The 22,368-nt window shown below is 44.6% G+C and overlaps 1 protein-coding gene across 3 annotated transcripts in view; it reads left to right on the top strand.

Annotated features, from left to right (window-relative positions):
* Positions 1–22,368, top strand: part of Ptprg (protein tyrosine phosphatase receptor type G) — an 873,855-nt gene that overhangs the window by 218,027 nt on the left and 633,460 nt on the right. For all 3 annotated transcript variants that reach the window (XM_004661265.2, XM_004661264.2, XM_045136198.1), the window contains exon 2: positions 1,001–1,105. In XM_004661265.2, coding sequence (XP_004661322.1) covers positions 1,001–1,105 — 105 coding nt within the window. The remainder of the gene's footprint in view (positions 1–1,000; positions 1,106–22,368) is intronic.

Genomic DNA, 22,368 nt, shown 5'->3' with positions numbered 1-22,368 from the left:
TGATGTTCATTTCCCAGCTCGCGATGTGTAACCTGTCTCTCTGAACCCTGATTCTCCCACCTGTCCAAGCCGACTGGCTGACTCCCAGCAGCTTGAAGATCAAATAGGTGCAGGTCCTTAATACCTAGGACACTGACTTGTTCAAGGAGCTCGAACCGCAAGCACGTGTGTTCCGCTCTGACCACTGGCGGGGTCTCGGGTCAGAGTTACTTCGGTTTGCTTGTCGTCGAGATAATTAATGACTGGCAAGTGCTTCGTGTCCGAGCTTCTTGGCACAAAAGGAAAGCTTAGCTGCGGGCAGTGAGTCACACCTGGCGTCCCAGCCTCCTGGAGGTTGAAGCAGATGGGAGGATTTCCATGAATCTGAAGCTAGACTGGACTACAGAGTAAGACCTTACCTTAAAAAGAAACAAAGAACATTAACCCAAGACGGTGCTGGAGAGATGACTCAGCAGTTAGCGGTGCTTCCTACGCGGGCCTGAGTTCAAATCTCCAGAAACCATGTAAATAGCTGAGTGTAGCCACGCACTACATATCAGGGGAGTCCTGCATGAGACTCGGCATCCAAAACAAGTCCAGCTGGAGGAGCAATGGACCGGGTCCCCCGATGTCCCACTCTTGCCACTGCAGGCAGCATTTGGGGTGCCGCCCGGGCACATGCATATGCACGCACCACACACATGCACATAAGCAGAAGCAAACATTTTAAAAAAACTTATGAAAAACAAAATCACAAAATCCGAGCAAGGAAAAAGTGTTATTGGTTGCTTGACAGGGTCCTATTCAGCAACCTGGGTGGCCTGGGACATACATAAGGCAGTCCTCCTGCCTCCGTCTGCTGCGTGAGTGGGCAAGCCTGCTAAACGGAAGAGAGTCTGTCCTGTCTCCACCCTTGGGCTTGTTTCTGCGAAGACATGTGGGTGTTTGCACTGGGGACAGCTGCCTGTGTCCAGTCCTTGGGGTGATGGCTCTGTCTCACTGTGGCCTCTTTCTCTTCCAGCATTGACCGAAGGCTACGTCGGGGCCCTGCAGGCGGACAGACACGGCAGCTCCGCGCAGATTCGCAGGCGCAAGGCTTCGGGAGACCCGTACTGGGCCTACTCGGGTGAGTTGGGCAGCTCTGGTTGGCACCCACGGGCACTTCCTGTGGTCAGGATCTCACCTGAGCTGGGCCGGTTCTAACCTGCTGCTTTCTGAAAAGTTGGAATATCCAAGACTGTGCTTCTTGAAGGTTTTAAGCGCCTTAATGGTCTGAACTTTTCTACCTGTTTTCTCAACCTGTTTCTCACCCTTCATTTGCATTTATTCCTGAATTTTTCTTGTCAATGTTTAAAAAAAATATTTATTTAGTTACTTATTTACTTGAGAGAGAGAGAGAGAGAGAGAGAGAAAGAGGCAGATCAAGCGAATGGGCACACCAAGGCCTCTAGCCTCTGCAAATAAACTCCAGGTACATGTGCCACTTTGTGCATCTTGGCTTTAAGTGGGCACTGGAGAATCAAAGCTGGCCCATCAGGCTTTGCAAGCAAGCATCTTTAACTTCTGAGCCATCTCTCTAGTCCTTTTGCTAATGTTTTATTGTATCACATTTTTTAAAATATGGGAGGCATAGATTTGTCCTTTCTGTCTTTTCAGGGGCTGTGACTTCAGAGAATCAGCAATGGGGCTGGGGAGATAGCTCATTGGCTAAAGAATCTTGCTTACAAACCCTGTTAGCCCAAGTTCACTTCCATAACCATCCACATAAAGCCAAATGAGTGTTTGTTGGCAACCACAAGAGATCCTGACACACATTCTCTCTCTTATAGACATACACACACACAAATGAATTAATTAAAAGAACGTTTAAAGCTAGTCTTGATGCTTAATGTCCACCAATTAATATAAAGCATCAGCTATTAAACGTGGTCTCCTCTCGTTGAATTCAAGAAATGTAACTGGATTTTCATGTCAAGTCTTATAGGTTGAATTTATTATAGCTCTATCAGATATTACTGGTCATTTTATATTTTTACCTTGAGACAGTGATATGAGAAGTCATTGTTATATTAAATATTACACTGAAAATAATTGTCTTGCATTTGGAGTCCTTAGTGGATAATCCTTCCTTCGACAAAAATTCAATATGTAGATTGTTATTTTTTAAAACTCAAAAATTTATGGGAAATATATTATAGCAAATTAAGGAGGAATACTCAAGGAAGATAGACCACTTTGGAAATGACTTTGGCACTGAATAATTCAAATTCCTTGTATGAAAGAGCTTGGAGGCATGCAACATCACTCTTAATAATATATCTATGTATTATGCAATGTTGTACGTAGAAGACATCCTTTTCATACTGATGGTTTCGTTTAAATGCTGAATTTCCACCTGCAAATCTTGTTAAATTTATGTCAGTATAAAATTTATAGGTCTGGTCTTTAATTACATCTTATCTATTGGCTTTTTGTGTCCTTTTGTCTACTGATAAATCTCCTTCCCCTGCAGGGAGAATAGCCCATCTATTTTGTTTTGCTGTTCCCAGATCATGCTTGTGAAGTCTTCCATCACACCCGTTCCGCTGTGATTAGAATTACCTAATTAGAGCCTTTTGGTCACCATTTCTGATAAATGAAAGAAGTTGGGAGATGGAAACTGAAATTACATAGGTATATTTGGCTCCTTGCCAAGTAACTCAGAGACAGTTTTTTATGGTGTACTGTGCCGCTGACATTAGTCAGGGAGAGGCATAAAGCACCCCACTTTTTTTCTTTTACTTTCTTCTCTCTCTCTCTCTCTCTCTCTTTTTTAAATTTTTATAGTACATCAATGTAGAATAATAAAGCTGTTTGTTGGTCAGGAAACTGGAAGTTAAGTACCGTCAGCATCTGCAGTTGCCAACAATGGCAAAAAGATGAGAGGCCTAAAATTTCTTTTTTTTAAAAAATATTTTTTATATTATTTTTTGTTCATTTTTTAAAATTTATTTATTTGAGAGCGACAGACACAGAGAGAAAGACAGAGGGAGGGAGAGAGAATGGGCACGCCAGGGCTTCCAGCCACTGCATACGAACTCCAGACGCATGTGCCCCCTTGTGCATCTGGCTAACGTGGGACCTGGGGAACCGAGCCTCGAACCAGGGTCCTTAAGCTTCATAGGCAAGCACTTAACCGCTAAGCCATCCCTCTAGCTCCTAAAATTTCTTTAGTTCCTCACTTAAGAATGGTCATATCAGGGGTCTGGAGGGATGGCTTAGCAGTTAAGATGTTTGCCTGCAAAGCCAAAGGACTCAAGTTTTCGATTCCCCAGGACCCATGTAAGCCAGATGCATAAGGTGGCACATGCATCTGGAGTTTGCTTGCAGTGGCTGGAGGCCCTGGCATGCCCATTCTCTCTGTCTGCCTGCCTCTCTTACTCTCTGATTCTCTCACTAAATAAATAAATAAACAACTTAAAAAATTAAAAACAAAACAAAAAATAAATGGTCACGTGTGGCAGGGTGTGGTGGTGCACACCTTTTACCCCAGCTCTTGTGAGACACAGGTAGGAGGATCATCATGAGTTCAGGGCTACCCTGTGACTACCAAGTGAATTCCAGGTTAGCCTGGGCTAGAGCGAGACCCTACCTCGAAAAACTAGAAAAAGACCCCCCCCAAAAAAAGAATGGTCATGAGTGTCACCATCTTTGGTATGGGGCTTCCATTCATGTCCTGACCTCTGGTAGGCTGGAAATGTCTTCCCTTTGTACTCGGAGACTGAGTACCTTGTGTCCAGATTTCTGCGCTATCTCTACCAGTGGGCTAATGGCTGAAGTTGAGGGATTGGAACACTTGCTCTGGAACAACCCAGATAGTAAGCACACTGTGCTATGTAAGTTAAAGAATCTCCTGTGACAGCTACTCAGAAAAGCTGTTGCATCTTCGAAGTGGCCAGAAACCCCACAGGGAGGGAAGGAGAGGGACTGAGATCTGCTGTGCTCCGAGGAAATGATTCTGAGCGCTGGACTTTGAGTTTTGTGTGATTTTATGTTTCAAGAAATGCTGTTTTTTATTTTTATTTATTTGCAAGCAGAGAGAGAAGAGAGGCAGAGAGAATGGGCATACCAAGGCCTCCAGCTGCTGCAAAAGAACTCCAGATGCATGTGCCATTTTGTGCGTTTGTCCTTTACATGGGCACTGGGGAATCAAACCTGGCTTGCTAGGCTTTGCAGACCAGTGCAAGCCATTTCTGTAGCCCCAAGAAATGCTAGTCTTTAAAGAGGTTTTATTTTTATTTATTTATTTTTCAGATGGCATGATTCTATTTTTTATCTTTTTATATATTTTTTCACAAGTTTTATTCACATTTTCCATGATTATAAAAAAAATCTCATGGTAATACCCTCCCTCCCCCCATTTTTTGTTATTTTTTAAAAAATATTTTTAGAGGGGGGGGACAGAGAGAGATAGAAAGAAAGAGACTGAATATGAGTGTGCCAGGGCCTCTGAAAACCGACTCCAGACACATGCAGCGTTTTGTGTGCCTGGCTTTACTTGGGTCCTGTGGAATCAAACCCATCCTTGCGGGCTTGGGAGGGGGGTGAGGAGTCTATTACTTTTGACACTTAAAGCTAGCATTTGAGAAAAAATCACAGCAGAATAGATGTGGGATTCTTAGCCAAGGATGTACCCTGAAGTATAAACGTACATTGAAAAGTGCATTTGCCAAAAGACTCGGTGAGGGACGTGCTTTTCTGCTTAGGAAGCTGAAGCTGGTAGTTTCTGAAAGACTGGTTTACAGGTTCGTATTTCAGTCTCGTGCTTCTGATTCTACTGTGTGCTTAGTTCTCCTAAGATAATGCCATTTTGACTTTTGGGGTGTCGTGTGTGAGAATGCTTATGTAGTCCTGTAGGTAGCCCCTGGTTTGAATGTCAGTTTCATCAGTTACGAGTTTGGAGGGCCTCTAAATTGCTTGGCTCCTCAGTTTCTCTCTCTGAGAAATGGGACTAACTGATGACGTTTCACTCAAGTGCTGTGGACAGGATGTGATCACGTGCTTGAAAATTTTGACATGGTCTTCATCATTGAGTACCCAATATTACTGCTTGCTGTCAGTGTGACCCAATTCCTTCTTCTGTTGCTGCTACTGGAATTCTTGGGGAGTCTTGCTCGACAGCGAGTGATGATGAGAGAAATAATTCTGTGGCTAAGGAGACATATTTGCACTGTTTGACCCTTTGTGGTTTGGGAAGGAGATTTAAGGGAAAGAACTTTGGGTTTAGAGGCGAGGAACCACAGCTGCAGCCTGCAGCCCTTGTTTACATATAAAGATTACTTGGGGGACTGAAGAGATGGCTCAAAGGTTAAGATGCTTGCTGGCAAAGCCTAACAACCAGGGTTTGATTCCCCAGTACCCATGGAAAGCCAGATAAACAGGTGGCACATGTGTTTGGCATTCATTTGCAGTGGCTGGAGGCCCTGGTTTATCCATATCTCCCTCCCCCCCGTCTCTGCTTGTAAGAAATAAATATTTTTTTTTTAAAAAAAGATTACTTGGAACACAGCCACACTCCTTACTTTGTGATTCTGCTCTCAAACAGCTATGGATCGCGTTTATTTTTACTTTTGGGAGAGAGAGAGAGAATGGATATGCCAGGGCCTTAAGCTGCTGCGAACAAATTAGATGCGTGTGCCTTCTTGTGCATATCTGTGGCATTGCGAAAATGTGTCACTGTGCGTCTGGCTTACGTGCGACCTGGCCAGTCAAACGCGAGTTCTTAGGCTTCACCGGCAAGCTAACTGCTAAGCCATCTCTCCAGCCCAGGCTCATATTTTTTGAAAGATCTTTAAGACTTTTTTTTGTGTGTGTGTATACGCGCATGCATAAATGCATGTATATTTTTGCTATCGCACATGGCCCTGTGTGTATTTATGTACACGTGGAGGGCAGAGGTAAATGCTGGGAGTCAACCACTGTCTGCCCTGTTTTCTTTTAGACACAGGCTCTCATACCAAACTCAAGTTCATTTAGACTGGCCAGCCAGCAGGATCCTGGGAGTCTCCTGTCTCCGCCTCCCCAGCACTGAGATACCAAGCGTGCACAGCAGGCCTGGTCTCTTTCTCATGGGTGCTGGGCATCTGACCTCAGGTCCATCCGCCCACCCCCTGGTGGAAGAGGCTAGGACAATAAGATGCCACCATTTCTAGAAAGACTTGTTCGACGCCTGCTGCCATTTCCACAGCCTGTTTCTGGTCTCCTCCACGGGAAAGAGTCTAGAGAGAGTTGTTTGGCTCCTCTTGCCTGTCACGTGGCCCCTTACTGGTCTCGGTCAAATGTGGGGGGACAGCTTTTGTCAGCTTTCTGTTTCTCTTCAGCTGGAGTGTCCCCTGTGAGTCTTCAGTGTCGATTTGGCAATGGGCGATGATGTCGCCTTTGGAAGTGACCTGGGGGAGAAGGGGGAGGGCTTTGTTTACGGCCCAGGAAGCAGGGAGGGGTGAGTGTTCCTGCCATGGCTTGCTGTGCCCTGCTCCTTTGTATGCCCTTTGGTAAATGTCACCGACCCCACTGTTCCCATGCCATCCCGCCCCAGGCACTGTGGAGACTGGGACAAGGTCGGGGCAGTGGACAGCTTGTTCCTAAGGTTCTGTCACCACTGTCGTTCGTTACCAGTGGGGGACTCGCCTGCTCCTGCCATTTTCACTGAAGGACCGAACCTGATACAGACACATTATTGACGTGATGCAGACTCCTTCTTTACATGTGACGTGTGGAAAATTTAGACTTCTCGTAGGCCTGTGGGACCGTTCTTGTATGAGCAGACACACCTTTCGCATCAAGGACTGTTGGTTGGGAACCTGTTCTAGCCCCAGAGTGGTTCTCCAGAGCCGATCGCTTTTACGGCTCTAAACTTGAGCTACTGTGCAAAGAAGGCGTCTTGGGTGTGCGCAGGCTGTGGGCCGTCCTTCGTCAGTTGGGTAGCCGGACACGAGCCGTGCTGATCTCCAGCGCACTGATCTCCAGCTCGCTGTATGTCCCTGGGTTTCATCTTCCATACGGCAGCACTGTGGGGGGAAATGGGGAAAATCGACCTCTTCGTGTATTTCATGTGGAATTACATCAGAAAAAGATTGTAGTTGCTTAAAGCATCTCCTTGAAAATATTAAAGCAATTTCTTTTCTGTAGTTTTAACACAGCTGTAGATATATGTATGTAGATATGTGTGTGTGTGTGTGTGTGTGTGTGTGTGTATTTGGTGTTACTTCAGGTACTGACAGCTCATGAATTATGAATTTTGGACCTTGCCCAGAAGGTATGTAATTATTGCACACACACAAAAAATAACATATTGAGTAGATCTCCATTGCTGGAAATAAGAACTAAATCTGGAACATGGCCAAGTGGAGATTTGAGTCACCTTTATAAACCTATGTATATCCTCTCCCTCCTGTCAAAGACGGGTCAGAAAGCAGATTGTGACACCCCTCCCCCTCCAGACCCCAGCCTTCTGAACTCTTTAGTAGTTTTACATCCCTTTGGTGTAGAAAGAAATTCTGAGAATAAGTGCAGGAGGGGAGAACTCTCTCATCTTTGGAGGAATCCAAGATTGAAACATGCAATTCCCTAGCCTCCTTCTCTCCCTCCACCTCTCCCTCTCTTCTTCCTTCCGTCTCTATTTACAGAGGGTCCCAATATCCAGCTAGAGTGGCCTTGAGCTCATGATTGTCCAGCCTCAGCATTCCTGAGTTTTAGGATTATAGGTGTGTGCCACCATGTCTGGCTTTATTGTGAATTACTTATTGGTGTATTTGTGTGTGTGTGTGTGTGTGTGTGTGTGTGTGTGTGTGTGTGTGTCACAACCTGGAGTCAAGTTTACAGAACAGTCTGGAGTCAAGGTCAGAGAACAGCCTCGAGATGGATGTCTGATCTTCTTGTACCTTCTTTTACACAGGGCTCTTGGCACCAGCTGAGCCAGCCCGCTAGCTGCCCACCCTCTGTCTCTGCCTCCCTTTGCACATGGGTTCACAGGCATGCGTGCCTCTTTATGTTGGGTTGTGGGCGATGATCAGACTCCTGCTGGCAGGTTTTGCAAGCCAGTGCCTTTCCCCATGCAGCCATCTCCCCAACCCCCCCCCCCCCAACACACGGTATATTTTTCAAGTGCATGGACAGATCAGTGAAGGCTGCCTGGGCCTGGCCTACCCACTCTCTAAGGGGTTCTGCCTGCGTTCCCATAAAGGAGTGGGGGATTTACAAAAGGCTTTGCAGTTGGAGCTCTCTACGTAATGAACACCCCTGTGAACTGATGTTATAATTGCATTCTTAAAAATCACTTTTGCATGGCTATTTTTAAAAAGGTCTGTACAGGGTAAATCAAAATACCCATTCTGGGCTGGAGAGATGGCTTAGCAGTTAAGCGCCTGCCTGTGAAGCCTAAGGACCCCAGTTCAAGGCTCAATTCTCCAGGACCCACGTTAGCCAGATGCACAAGGGGGCGCACGTGTCTGGAGTTCCTTTGCAGTGGCTGGAAACCCTGGGCCTCCCATTCTCTCTCTCTCTCTCTCTGTCTCTCTGCCTCTTTCTCTCTCTATCACTCTCAAATTAATTAATTAATTAATTAAAAAAATACACATCCTGGCAAAAGTCAGTCTTTGTCCTTAGAAGGCCCTGTTGAACCTTGAGCTTTAATGGTAACATGGCTGTGTTGTTTGCCTCCTGCCGAGTCTCTTAAGGGGTACGTTCCCCTAGACAGTCTCCTAGGAGGAGACGCCTCCTACTTGGCTGGAAGGATGAGAGTTGTGGCCAGGTCAGCCTGGGGTTCTTGCTCCAGTGTCTCAGCTAGGGGGAACACCTGTCTTAAAGCTTAGTCTTGACCCATCTCTTCCTTGGCACATGAGCTCCTCTTTCTTACCGAAATTGAACTTCTGTCTTCTCTACACTCCCTGTTCATCTGACTGTGGCTTCTAAGGCAAAGCCGTAAGTGCTTACAGGTATAGGGCCGTCTCCCGAGAGGTCACACAATGTCCTTGGGGAAAGTACTTGTTTGAACGCGCAAAGGACCTTGAGCCATGGAATGTACCGGAAGAAACTCAGTAGATCCAGAGCTTTTGGTAAGGGGAAGACAGTTAGGGGATGGTATATTTTGACCATGGAGTGCTTGCTTCTTTCTCCTAGGGATTGGGAGTTTCCCTCCTCCCCTGGCATGCGTGTGCATATAATGTATGTGGTGTGTGTGTGCACATATGTGTGTATGGGTGAGTGTGGAGGCTAGATGACAATTGTAGGTACCAGCCTTAAGAATTATCATCCTTTTAAAATTTATTATTTATTTATTCTTTTTTTTTTTTTTTTTTTTCGAGGTAGGGTCTCACTCTAGCCCAGGCTGACCTGGAATTCACTATGGAGTCTCAGGGTGGCCTCGAACTCATGGTGATACTCCTACCTCTACCTCCCAAGTGCTGGGATTAAAGGTGTGCGCCACCATGCCCGGCTTATTTATTTGAGAGAGAGAATGGGCGTGCCAGGCCCTCTAGCCACTGCAGATGAACTCCAGATACATGCACCACCTTGTGCGTCTGGCTTTATGTGGGCCCTGGGGAATGGAACCTGGGTCCTTTGGCTTTGCAGGCAAGCTCCTTAACCGTTAAGCCACCCCTCCAGTCTTCATCCTTCTTTGGTTGAGACAGGATCTCTTAATTTTCCTGGAACTCACTAGATAGACTCCCCGGGTGGCCAGCGGGCCCCAGGGATCTTGCATCAACACCTCCCTCCACACTGGTACCAGCTGAGCCTCACACTCAGCTTTCTGATGTGGATTCTGGGGTTTCGACTTGGGACTTCATGCTTGTAGGAGAAGCATTCTGCCTTGAGCTTTCTGCCCCTCCCTCTGCTCCCGTGAGAATTTCTTGGCTACAGAAGGCAGGGTTTTGTTAAAGGACAATGCTTAGTTTTCTGTTTGAGTAGGACCACTATGAATAGAATTAAGGGTTGGTCAGGGTGGAAAAAAAATGCAGGATTAAGACTAAGGACCCTGTATTATAGGGGATTTGAGGGATAAAAGTCAAGTGCCCATAGGAATTTATTACACTGGCATGCCCACGCATTCATTCTCTGTCATGAAAATACATACATACATACGTACATATTTTAAAAATGCTGGTGGGGTGGCTCTAAATATGATAAGACCTGCACTTAATCCTTTAGAAATATTTTATTTATTTATTTATTTGAGAGAGAGAGAGAATGGGTGCTCCAGGGGCTTATAGCCACTCTGAAGGAACCCCAGATACATGCGCCACCTTGTGCATCTGGCTTATATGTGTCCTGGGGAATCGAAACTGAGTCCTTCGGCTTTGCCAGCAAGCGCCTTAAACGCTAAGCCATCTCTTAAGCACCCTGGGCTTCATACAACATGGTTTTCCCGTCTTTTCTAATGTTTGTTAGGCTGTTATGTTCTTTGAGCAGAAACTTCGTATGTGATTCAGCCTCGTATTTCCGTGCTCTTCCCTAAGTATTTTGGGGGCATGAGGGCCCCAAGGTGGGGCATAAATTGTAGAAGGAGCCGTGTCCTCCTTCATCTGCTGTGTTCCTGGTGTTCTTATCTTAGGCTTCAAGTGTAGACAGGGCGAGAAAGAAACCAGATACTCACACTCTGCAGGGCTTCCTGCTTGAAGGAGAAAACGTGTTGTCAAGCGCTCAGGGTACCTTGCCTGTTTCCAAATACTTGGTTAAGTTTGGCTTTTTTTTTTAAAAAAATTGCTTTCACTTATTGTTTAAAAGATGTTTTCTCAACTCAGATTTTTGTGTTGTTTATGGTCCACTTCTGTCCTTGTGCGCGCATGTGTCGTGTGGTGTGGCTGTGTGGGATGCAAGCTCCTGCACGTGCCCGTGTGTTCGTAGGTCCGGGGGTCCGAAGGGAATGTAGCGCGTCCTCTTCTGTGGCTCATCTGCATGTTCCCTTGAGAAGAATGTGTGGTTTTCATGAGTCTCGGCGAGTTGATTCTCATGTCTCATCTCTTCAAATGATTGGGGTTCCAGAAGTAAGTGGTCACGCCCAGCTGTTCGTGCGGGTCTTAGGGATTCAAACTCACGTGGTCTGGCCTTCTCGGGCCCTTAGGCTTGCAGCAAGCGCTCCTACCTGCTGAGCCATCTCTCAGTGTCTCTCCTTCTGTCCGTCTTATGTGAGAACAGACTAATTGGCCTGGAACTTGCTAATGAGGTAGGCTGGCTGCCCAGAGGGCCCTAGGGATGTGCCTCTCTCCGGTTCCTCTGGGCCAGAATTACAGGCATCTGCCACCACACCTGGCATTTGTACACGGGTTCTTGAAATAGAACTGAGGCCCTCATACTTGAGAGGCAATTACTTTACCAACTGAGCAATGAGGCCCTTTCTTGCCCTTCCTCCTTCTACCTCTCTATATCTTTCTCCTTCTGTTTCCTCTTTTTTTTTTTAGTATTTGTAACCAGTCATGGCTCTTTTTGTTTATTTTTATTTATTTATTTGAGAGTGACAAACAGAGAGAAAGGGGAGGGAGGGAGAGAGAGAGAGAGAGAGAGAGAAAGAGAGAGAGAGAGAGAGAGAGAGAGAGAGAGAATGGATGCATCAGGGCCTCCAGCCAGTGCAAACAAACTCCAGATGTGTGCGTCCCCTTGTGCATCTGGTTTATGTAGGTCCTGGGGAATCAAACCTCGAACCAGGGTCCTTAGGGTTCACAGGCAAGCGCTTGACCGCTGAGCCCTCTCTTTGGCCCTCCTCTTTTCTTTCTTCCATCCTTCATTCATTCTTTTTTCTTTCTTTCATCTCTGTGTCCTTCTTGAAGCAGATTCTTACTGTAGCCTAAGTTGATGACCAGGAACTCACTCTGTAGCCCAGGCTGGCCTTGAACTCAAGGAGATCCTCCTATCTTAACTCACAAGTACTTGGATTATAGACCTGAGCCACTGCAGTTAGCTGAACTTCATTATATGATAGCGTACAAAACAATAACAGAAAAACTTTACCCCTTTATCCTTACTGCTTTCTGGAGACACTAGCGTGCACTCCGTAAGAGGACTTGATTATATGCCTTTAGTGGTTACTCAAGGACAAGCCTTTTAGGAAAATGAAGTAGTGTCCAGTGCAGCCTTGGTATCAAGTGATGGACACCCGCTGTTGATACGATGGGGCAGTTCAAGCCTGGGTAAACAGAAGGCTCAGGTTTGGGTTTTAAATCACTTCTGAAGGTAACAGATTGATGGAGCCTTTTTGGTGGGCTTTTGGGAAATCTGTCTATTAAATATTGAAAGTTTTCCATCAGCTTATCGGCTTTTAGGAATTTACTTTTAAGAACCACTTGTGCATTACCCCAAAGTCACATTGTGCTAAAACCTTCTCAAGTGGCCGTCAGCAGGGACTTGGGGAATCTTTCATCCTTATGCTGAAAGGCTGTCCTCCTGCCCACCAAAGTGAAGTGGGCTGGAATATAAGGGATATTGATGTGTCACAGGCCTGTTAGTGAATGAGCCGAGAAGTGTGTAGGCTGCATGCTCCCTTTGAGAAATGGAGAGTCTTTTCTTTTCATATTTACATTTCAAGAGTATTGAGGTATTTTATAGTAATAATATATAGAGTATTTTAGTTTCTTAGAGTAATATATCCATGTTTCTTTTAAAAAAGACGGTCATTTCATCTTAGAGTTGATTGCCAGATTGTACCCCATTCAGGCAGTAGCAGTTTGGGGAGTAAAGTACAAAAGAAGATTCTAGAAAATCATAAGCAAAACCCCAAAATTTTTTTGCCCATTTAATTGGCTGTACCCAGGCCTTTTAGGTGAACCACTTCCATTGGCAACTCAATTTTTATAAAATGCTAATATGAACCATGTAGAAATTAATGAACTGATATTGACTTTGCTTGAAAATGAACATCAAGATTTATTGAGTAAAGCAGTAAATATTGACCCAGGCAGAGGTAAGGTCAATATTTACTTTGACATAACATAAATCCTTATATTCACTCATCTATAAATTTTAGCAGGTCTACTAAGGCACTCAGAGATAGATACAAGTATATATTTTCCATATCGCTGATGGATCAAAGTCCAACATCTTTTCTCCTCGTTATGAATTTGAAAGGATGGTGTTCTTACCTTTGAATCTGACTTATTGGGGTGGGGGTGGGAGGAACTGTGGGTGACTCAATTAATTTAATAGCTCAAAGGAAAAGTAGAGCTTGCTGAATGCATGTCTGACAACCACAGAGCAATGATTTCCATGTGCTGTGTTATTAACGGGCACATTTTAATCCTATTCACTTAACAAAAGTATACTCTTCAAACCTGGTTTGGTTCATAAACCCACTTTGTGGTGACATAAAACGGGTGAGCATTTTCTCTTTCCTTCAGGATACTGTTTGTTTGTTTGATGGTTTATTTATTTATTTATTTTGGTTTTCCAAGGTAGGGTCTCACTTTGGCCCAGGCTGATCTGGAATTAACTTTGTAGTCTCAGTGTGGCCTTGAACTCTCAGCGATCCTCCTACCTCTGCCTCCAGAGTGCTGGGATTAAAGGCGTGCGCCACCACGCCCACCACAGGAAAGTGTTGAGCTAGGTTTTGTAGCGTTTCTGGTGACAAAACATTTCTTCTGTATTTCATCCCAGGTTTCACCTCATTGACCACTGTCTTGTTGACATTATTACGTTGAATTGGACTCTATTAGCTTGGTTTGATTTCCTCCTGGTGAGGTGGCTTTGGTGGCAAAATGGAAGTGGGGAGAGCTGTTTCACTGGGTTATGAGTTTTGAGGGTTGTTTGTATTTTGCTAGAGTAAGGGCTCGAGTTTTCCCTTGGCTTACTTAGATGCAAAACAAGAACACGCAACGAGAAGTAGAATCTTGTACCTCCTCAAAAATCTCCTATCTTGAGCCTGGCGTGGTGGTGCACGCATCGGCCTTTGGGTAGCATTCAAGACTTTAAACTATGCCAACTCGATTGTGTTTCTCAATCGTATCTTCGGTTGCTCCTAATTGAATGTTTACCTGCACACCTCAGCTGGTAATCCTTTTAAAACTTTTCATATTTCTGTTGATGACTTATGCATGTTTTATTTTAATCATAATCTCCTCCCATTATTTTCCCTTAACATCCCCCTCCCTTCTATTGAACCTGTTCTTTGTCCCAGCTAGTCTCTTCTACCTTTGATATCTGTATTGTGTGTGTGTCTCCCGCTGAGTTTAGTTGGGTTGCCTACCTGGGCATATGTGGGACATTACCCGAGCGCATGAGTCCTACCTGTAGCTAGAAAACTGCAGGTTTCACTAGGACATTTCATACCTGTGTCATTGTTCACACCCAGTCATTCCCTCCATGTAGGTTGGGTTGGCCTTGAACTTAAAAAAAATATTCATTTATAAGGGGGAGGGAGAGAAAATGAATAGGAATGGGCTTATCAAGCCTTTGGACGCTCAAACCGTAGATGCAGTTGTGCATTTGGCTTTATGTGGGTGCTGGGGATTCAAACCTGGGCCATTTGCAAGCCAGCATCTTTGACCAATGAACCATGTCTCAGTCTATCCTTTAACTTTTTGAAAAATATTTCAGTTTTCAAGCTGGGCGTGGTGGTGCGCGCCTTTAATCCCAGCACTCGGGAGGCAGAAGTAGGAGGATTGCCGTGAGTTCGAGGCTACCCCAACACTACATAGTGAGTTCCAGGTCAGCCTCGGCCACAGCGAGATACTATCTTGAAAAAAAACAAAAAATAAAGGTTCATTTTTATTAATTATTTGACAGAGAGAGAGAGAGAGAGAGCATGCCAAGGCCTCCAGCCACTGAAAGTGAACTCCATATGCATGCGCCCCCTTATGCATCTGGCTAATGTGGGTCCTGGGGAATCGAACCTGGGTCCTTTGGCTTTGCAGGCAAACACCTTAACTGCTAAGCCATCCCTCCAGCCCCCATCCTTTAACTTTTGATCCTCTTGCCTCATGAGCACTGAGATCACAGACATGCACCACCACACCCAGCTTTGAGTTCTTTAGAAATGCTTTGTAGAAATTTCAGGATTCCTCAGTTTTCACTAACGTCACCATAGTAAAATAATATTTTCAGTGAGTGTTGTATTTTATAATGGCATGTCATATGAAAGATTTTGACCTAATAGTTATATCTCCTTAGGATTTAAAAAAAAATAATTGAGAAACTCAGATCTTTGCAAGCAGGTCTGGCCCCATTTTCTGATATACTTCTGGTCTGGTAAGTCTGGTAGTTTTCTGTCTGGGTCTGTTAGGTTTCCTGGTAAATGACATAAATGATTTTTATAAACAATGGTCTAATTTAAAGAAATTTTAAAAAATTTATTTGAGAGAGAGAGAGCGAGTGAGAGAAAGAATGGGCATGCCAGGGCCTTCAGCCACTGCAAACAAACTGCAGACACACATGCTTCCTCTTGTGAGCATGTGTTACTGTGCATCTGGCTTACATGGGACTGGAGATTTGAACATGAATTTTTAGGCTTTGCAGGCAAGCCCCTTAAATGCTAAGCCATCTCCCCAGCCCTAAGGAGATATTTTTTTATCTAAACAGTAGTACAAACTGCTGCTTTAATACGGTGAAATGTAGTAGACTTGAATGTAAAACGTCCCAGCAAGCCTCAAGAGTGTGTGACTAAGCCTCATTCTTAATCCCCAGATGGTGGTGCTGTTTGGAAAGTCTGTGGCACTCTTGGGGGAGGTGGAGTCTTGTTGGAGGCGGTCTGTCCCTAGGAGAGCACCTTGGGGAGTTACTTCCTGGCCTGCTTGCTGTCCTCAGTTCGCTCTCTCTGCTTCCCTCCTCTGCTGCCTGCCTGCTGATGTGGAGATGTGATGCCCGGCTGCGGCTTCCTGCCAGGCTTTCTCTGGTGTGATGAACCTTCCCCTTGAAAGTAACCAGAAATCAACCTTTCCCACCTGTCAGCAGCTGTTGATCGTGTATTTGGGTCCCAACAACAAGAAGTTAATGGCTACATAAAATAAGTTTTCTGTTGTAGGAAATGTTGTCACTGTCTTGAACGACTAGGAAAGCCTCTATCACATGTCATCCAAATAAAGTAATCTGAGTTGTGTAAAGTTACCCAGGGTGTAGAGTTTCCTTGAACTGGATAAAAGAAAGAAAAATATTTAGAGTTTGTGGCTCTGAGAGATACCGGTGTTCACATAGGCTCTTGAAAAAATTAATGCTATAATTCGGGGCTGGGGAGATGGCTTCTCGTTAAAGGTACCTGCTTACAAAGTCTGTTGGCCTGGATTTGGTTCCTCAGTACCCATGTAAAACCAGATGCACAAAGTGGCTCATGCCTGTGGGATTCATTTGCAGCAGTAAGAGACCCTGGTTTTCCCATACCCTTCTGTCTATCAATCAAAGAAATAAAATATATTTAAATTTAAAATTAATAAAATAATCTAACAATTCCCATGTGTCTCAAGCCCTCTGAATGCCTTCTTATCCCTACAAGTTTCTCCCCATCTTTATGGATCTAGCAATAGACCTCACACTTCTCCTCCACCATTCACTGCAAATTTCCTTCTTCCTTCCCTTCCTTCCTTCCTTCCTTCCTTCCTTCCTTCCTTCCTTCCTTCCTTCCTTCCTTCCTTCCTTCCTTCCTTCCTTCCTTCCTCCCTTCCTCCCTCCCTTCCTCCCTCCCTCCCTCCCTCCCTCCCTCCCTCCCTCCCTCCCTCCCTCCCTCCCTTCCTTCCTTCCTTCCTGTTTTTGGTTTTTGCAGGTAGGGTTTCACTGTAGTCCAGGCTGACCTAGGATTCACCATGTATTCTCAGGGTGGCCTTGAACTCCCAGTGATCTACCTCTCCAGTGCTGGGATTGAAGGCGTGTGCCCTCCTGCCCGGCTCTTGCTGTACATTTCTGATGGGTTAAGTGTTGTAACTAGCTCCTCTGCTGGTTTCTTGTGTTGGATGTGATTTCAGAGGTCTATGCAGAACCCTGCATACACGGCTCTGCTTGAATTGGTCTCTAGATCTTCCATGGAGTGGGGAAGCCAGCGCATCTACATTTCCCATCTTTTGATCCACATTCTCCCAGCTGGAAGGCTATCCTCTTGCAGCAAAGATAGCTTCTTCTAGAAGCTGCATGAAATTGGCTGCTCCCAAAGGTACCATTTAGAAGCTCTGCCCCAATTCTCACTGGCCTACTTTCCTCCTGCAAGCTGCTCTCTTCTCTGTCCCCTCCGTACCTCTAGTTGGAAGCAAGAGGGACGGTGTTCTTCCTTTTAGCTTTGCCATTAGTGTAGCGAGTATTGATTGCTCATTCAGAGGTTTTTTTTTTTTCTCAAGAAAATGAAATGTGAACCTCTATCGGGCTATTTATTTGACTAACACCCGGGAAGATGAGCTGAGTCACTGTGCTGGGTTTCTGCTTCTTTTACTCACTGTGATAATGGGAGTTTTTTTTTTTTTTTTCTTTTTCTTTCCTTGCTGTGGTTAAGTACATAGTCCACAGTCTCTTCTCAGGGAATGATTTTGACAGTTTTTGAGGGTCCTGTGGCTTTTAGATTTTCCCACCTCCTAATGAGTGATCTTATGACACCTTTTTCATGTGAAGACTGCCCTTTTCTCGCCATCCCCTGGGGTTGAAAAGGCAGTTTCCATACCCACGCCAATTGGTCAGCTTTCCCCTGGTCCAGGAGGAACTAGTCAAATTGTTTCTTTTTGTCATATGAGGATCCTGCAGCTGGCAAGACCCCTGGAGTTTTCTTCATGAAATCCTGTGGATCCCATTTCCAGGAGCACGCTTAAGTAGAAGAATTCATTTTAGGGCTGAAGAGATGCCTTAGCCATTAAGCACTTGCCTGTGAAGCCTAAGGACCCTGGTTCGAAGCTCGATTCCCCAGGACCCACGTACGCCAGATGCACAAGGGGGCGCACGCATCTGGAATTCGTTTGCAGTGGCTGAAGGCCCTGGCGTCCCCGTTCTCTCTCTCTTTCTCTCTGCCTCTTTTGCTGTGTCTGTGTGTCGCTCTCAAATAAGTAAATAAAAATGACCACAAAAACATTTTTAAAAAAGAATTTGTTTTAGGATGAGTTACAAAGTTTTGGAAAAGTCTGCCCGACCACTTCATACACTACTTTAGTTTATTATGTCACGTAGCGTAAGATATGTCTGGACAGCTCTTTGTAGTTCTGCCAACCAGAGAGCCTCTTTTGTCATCTGTCGTGGATGGGTGTTGCAATTACCTTCACAGTGCTGAGGCCAACACCAGACTAGGAGCAGCCAGTTCCTGCTCCAGTAATACTCTAAACTCTGTGGCTGGTGGACAAACAGCCTGTAATAACTGCTGTGTCTGCCATCCTTTCCGGGTCTTAACAACTAGAAAGTCAGGTAACAGTTGTTTTAAGTTTTTTTTTTTTTAATATTTATTTATTTATTTTAGAGAGACCAAAATTGAGAGAATGAATGTGTGTGTCAGGGCCTCTAGCCACTGCAAATGAACTCCAGACGCATGTGCCACCTTGTGCATCTTGCTTACCCGTGTTCTAGGGAGTCAAACCTGGATCCTTAGGCTACACAGGCAAGTGCCTTAACTGCTAAGCCATCTCTACAGCCTTGATAACAATTTTTGTTGTTGTAAAGACAACTTCTCTAAACTCAATAACGTAGGTTGGACTTGCACTTCCAATGAGCAATCCTGCGCTCTCAGGCTCCAGAATACTGGAATTATTGGCATGAGGCACCACATTGGGCTACCCAATAATTGAAGTAATTATAAGACAGAAATTTGTGTAGTTTTGAAATGGAGCCCATGTTTTGTGGCAGGAGCCTAGCAAGCTGCTGTGTTTCTAGGAGGCTATGAGTTACAGTCAAGTGAGTGGTGTGTGGTGTTGAAAAGTACTGAATACAGTTATAAGGCATCACATCCTAATGGCATGAATCCTTCTTTCCTTCATGAGAAGAATCTTAGCTCTTTGTTCCAAGAAGACAATAATTGATGGCTTTACTGCAGGGTGGTGTGGCATCACTTATCTCCCCCTTCCCCCCTTTTTTTTGGTAGGGTCTCACTCTAGCCTAGGCTGACCTGGAATTCACTATGAGGTCTCAAGGTGCCCTTGAACTCATGGCAGTCCTCCTACCTCTGCCTCCCGAGTGCTGGGATCTTTAAAGGCGTGTGCCACCGTGCCTGGTGGTTGCTCCTCTTTCAAGATTCCCCATGACTAGTCCACATGTGTGTGTGTTTTCTCTTTGATCTAGGAGATTGCTATGAAATGATCTCCATCCCAGTATTCCGGACCATGAAGGAGCCTGAAGAGTAATCTGGCCAAGCTGTTGGGGAAAACATTTTCTAGCTCTCTGCTTGTCACCCTTGATGAGTCACTTCAGGACTGCGCAGAGAAGGGCCTGGCTCTCAGGAGGGAGTGGAAGTGGACAGAGAGCTGCGGATGGCAGTTGACAGGCCCTCCTCACCCTGACTGTCGTCAGCGTCACTACCGTGTTTTATGAGATCCATAAATGTTGTCACAATGGCCACCGATACTTACTAGAACACATTACTCACCTCTGTGCAGGTTGAGAGAAGATACGCTGAGATGGGTCCAAGTGCTTGTCACGTGGTCTATTATACTTCTATTATACTTGTCTTATTGCCCGTAACTTTCCCCGTGGCAGGGGACTGATGATCTCTGCTTCCAGTCCTCTTGTACGAGTTTGACTTTAAGGATAGAATGCATGTGGTCGCCATCTCCAGGGAGCACAAACTCTATTTTCTTCCTTTCTCTTTGGAAAATGAAATTTTAGTACCCACGGCAGTCACGGACCATGTAGGTTAAACATACCAAATTCTAATATGTTTATCCTGATATTCACTGTAGACCTGAAGGTCTGCCTGTGAGGGCCTGGGAGACTTTGAAAAGATGTAAGATCAATTTTTGGTCAGGCCTACTCAGGAATGCATTTTCCTTCCCGTTGGAATGCTCATCATAGCACATCATTGAGAACCCCATTCACATTGTGTAGACTCACCATTTCAGCCCTCTACACTTCACAGCTCCAGCACACAGGATTACTGGTGCTGAATATTATGCGAATTGCACTTTTCTCCCAAAAGAAATGTTAACCTTTCAGCATTTTCCCTCCTGCCCTGGAGCCTTTCTCAACTCCCTAATAAGCGCCCAGTAAGTTCACCAGTCATTTGACGTCATTTTTGGAGATGTTTCTGCTTTCAGAGAAACTGCATCTCCTTTCCCTGCCCTGTAGAACTTTTCCCAGATTCCCACCCGCACAACAGTCAGGGTGGCTTTTTCCCTTTCAGACTTATCTGGTGGAAATAAAATCTGCATTATAAAAAGGAAAATAGACTCCTATCACAAACACATCATTTAGCTCCATTATTTTATACCTGAATGGTTTCCTAATTAAAAATGTAGTGAAATGGTCATCAGTTATTAAAGTGTCTTTGTAAATCGAACTGCAAAACTTCTTTGATTATTTTAATTTTGCTTTTGTAATATTACAGAAGAAATCCATCGCCTTGCACGTGTTAGCTAAGTGCCCCACTACCCAGTACATCCCAGTGCTCTGAGGTGCTGGCCAGTCTCCCTGAATTACCCAGGCAGGGTTTAAACTTGAGGCCATCCATCCTCAGTGTCCGGAGTAGCTGGACTGCAGGTTGGTGCCGCCACATCATGTTTAGTGGTAAGAATCTTAAACCATGTTCCTTACTCTCGCTTCTTTTAGGCTTTTTCAAATACATGATGACATTCTCATACTAAATTACTTCCCCCTTTCTTACATAGAAAGTCTCAAAATTAATATTCTCATTTTTAAATTTTTTATATGATTTTATTTTATACGTGTATTGCATTTCTATTTAAATTTTACTTATTTGAGAGAGAGAGAAGGAGGCAGATAGAGAATGGGCGTGCCAGGGCCTCTAGCCACTGCATAGGAATGAACAGAACATCAGACTCATGCGGTACCTTGTGCATCTGGCTCACGGGAGTACTTAAGAATCAAAACTGGATCCTTAGGCTTTGCAAGCTAACCGCTTTACCACTACACCATCTCTCCAGTCCCTCATTAAACAAAGTTACTTAAAATATACTTGTATTTACTTATTTATTGGAAGGTGGGGGAGAGAATGAGTGTTCCAGGATCCGTCGCCACTGCATACGAACTCAGACCCTTGTACCATTTTATGCATCTGGCTTCCATGTGGGTCCTGGGGAGCAGCTTAGGCATACCTGCAGGCTTTGCAAACAAGTGCCTTAAGCCATCGGAACCACCTCCCTAGCCCTGACTCCTTCCTCCTCCTTCCCCTTCCCTTCTCCCTGCTACTTTTGAAACAGGTTGACCTCTGGTTCTCTATGTAGCAGAAGGTAATCTTGAACTTTGGATGCTTCTGACCCAGCCTTCTAATCGCTGGGACTAGAGATGGATGCCACCACACAGGATTTATGCTGTGCTAAGGGTTAACCCTAAGGTTTTAAGTACGCTTGGCCACTGTGACAACTAAGCTGTAACCCACCCCTCAGGCTCCTAGTAATTTTCCTAAATTTACTTTCAACAGAGTGACGTCATTTGAAGAAAATATTTTATGGGGTACCGAGCATTTAAAGTATTCGTTGATATTAATTGCTTGGCATTTAGGTGGCTTAAGTTAGTTTGATAAATTAGGTGATGCTGTATTAAGAAAGGTAGAAAAATTAACATGTTTGCTGTTGAAAGGCACTTCAGTGCAGCATAAATGCAAGTTAAGATGAATATTTGATGTATTCTGAACTCTTATTACAAAGGGAATAGATTTACACATTTTGGAGAACAGGAAATATGATAATCAGAAATGAATTAATTGATTTTAGATTTTTATTTGAAAAATAGTCGTTATAAATGCAGTTATTAGAATCCATGTTTATGATCTTGGAATTTGATGGAGACAGAGTTATTCATCAAAAAAAGTGGCCAGTCTTACCATTTATCATAACTAAGAGTGAATTTATCTCTCTGCAACTTGCAGGTGTGATGTATGTCTTTCTTGGTTTGGACATTTTTTTACTGCAGGAATTAATTTCAGACATCGGTCGACTTTTACAGCCATTTTAACTGTTTGCTACCTAGATTTAAGTCGTGTTATGGGGTTCTTGGCATTAGCTTCTGGGAGCTCAGGTTTTGTATCAGAAAACAGTATCATCAGCGAACAATTAAGCTCTTCTCTCATCATCCCAGGAGTAATTCTAAATGGAGGTTGTTGGCAAGATGCTAAGAGTGACTAGGTTCTTCCTTGGAGAGCGATTTCCCCAGATTCCTGTCTGGAGTATCAGTTGAGCAGGCTGTCCCGTGGTCTTTCATGGGAGGAAGGTTTTGTGGCCAAGGAAAGCTGGGAAATGCTGAAGGAAAGATAACAGTAAGCAGGACTTCGAAGTGCTTCTATTAAACACAAGAAGCTAGCTGACA

The sequence above is a fragment of the Jaculus jaculus genome, chromosome 16 (genome assembly GCF_020740685.1).
Source record: "Jaculus jaculus isolate mJacJac1 chromosome 16, mJacJac1.mat.Y.cur, whole genome shotgun sequence".
NCBI lineage: Eukaryota > Metazoa > Chordata > Mammalia > Rodentia > Dipodidae > Jaculus > Jaculus jaculus.
This window is presented reverse-complemented; position numbering and strand designations above follow the sequence as displayed.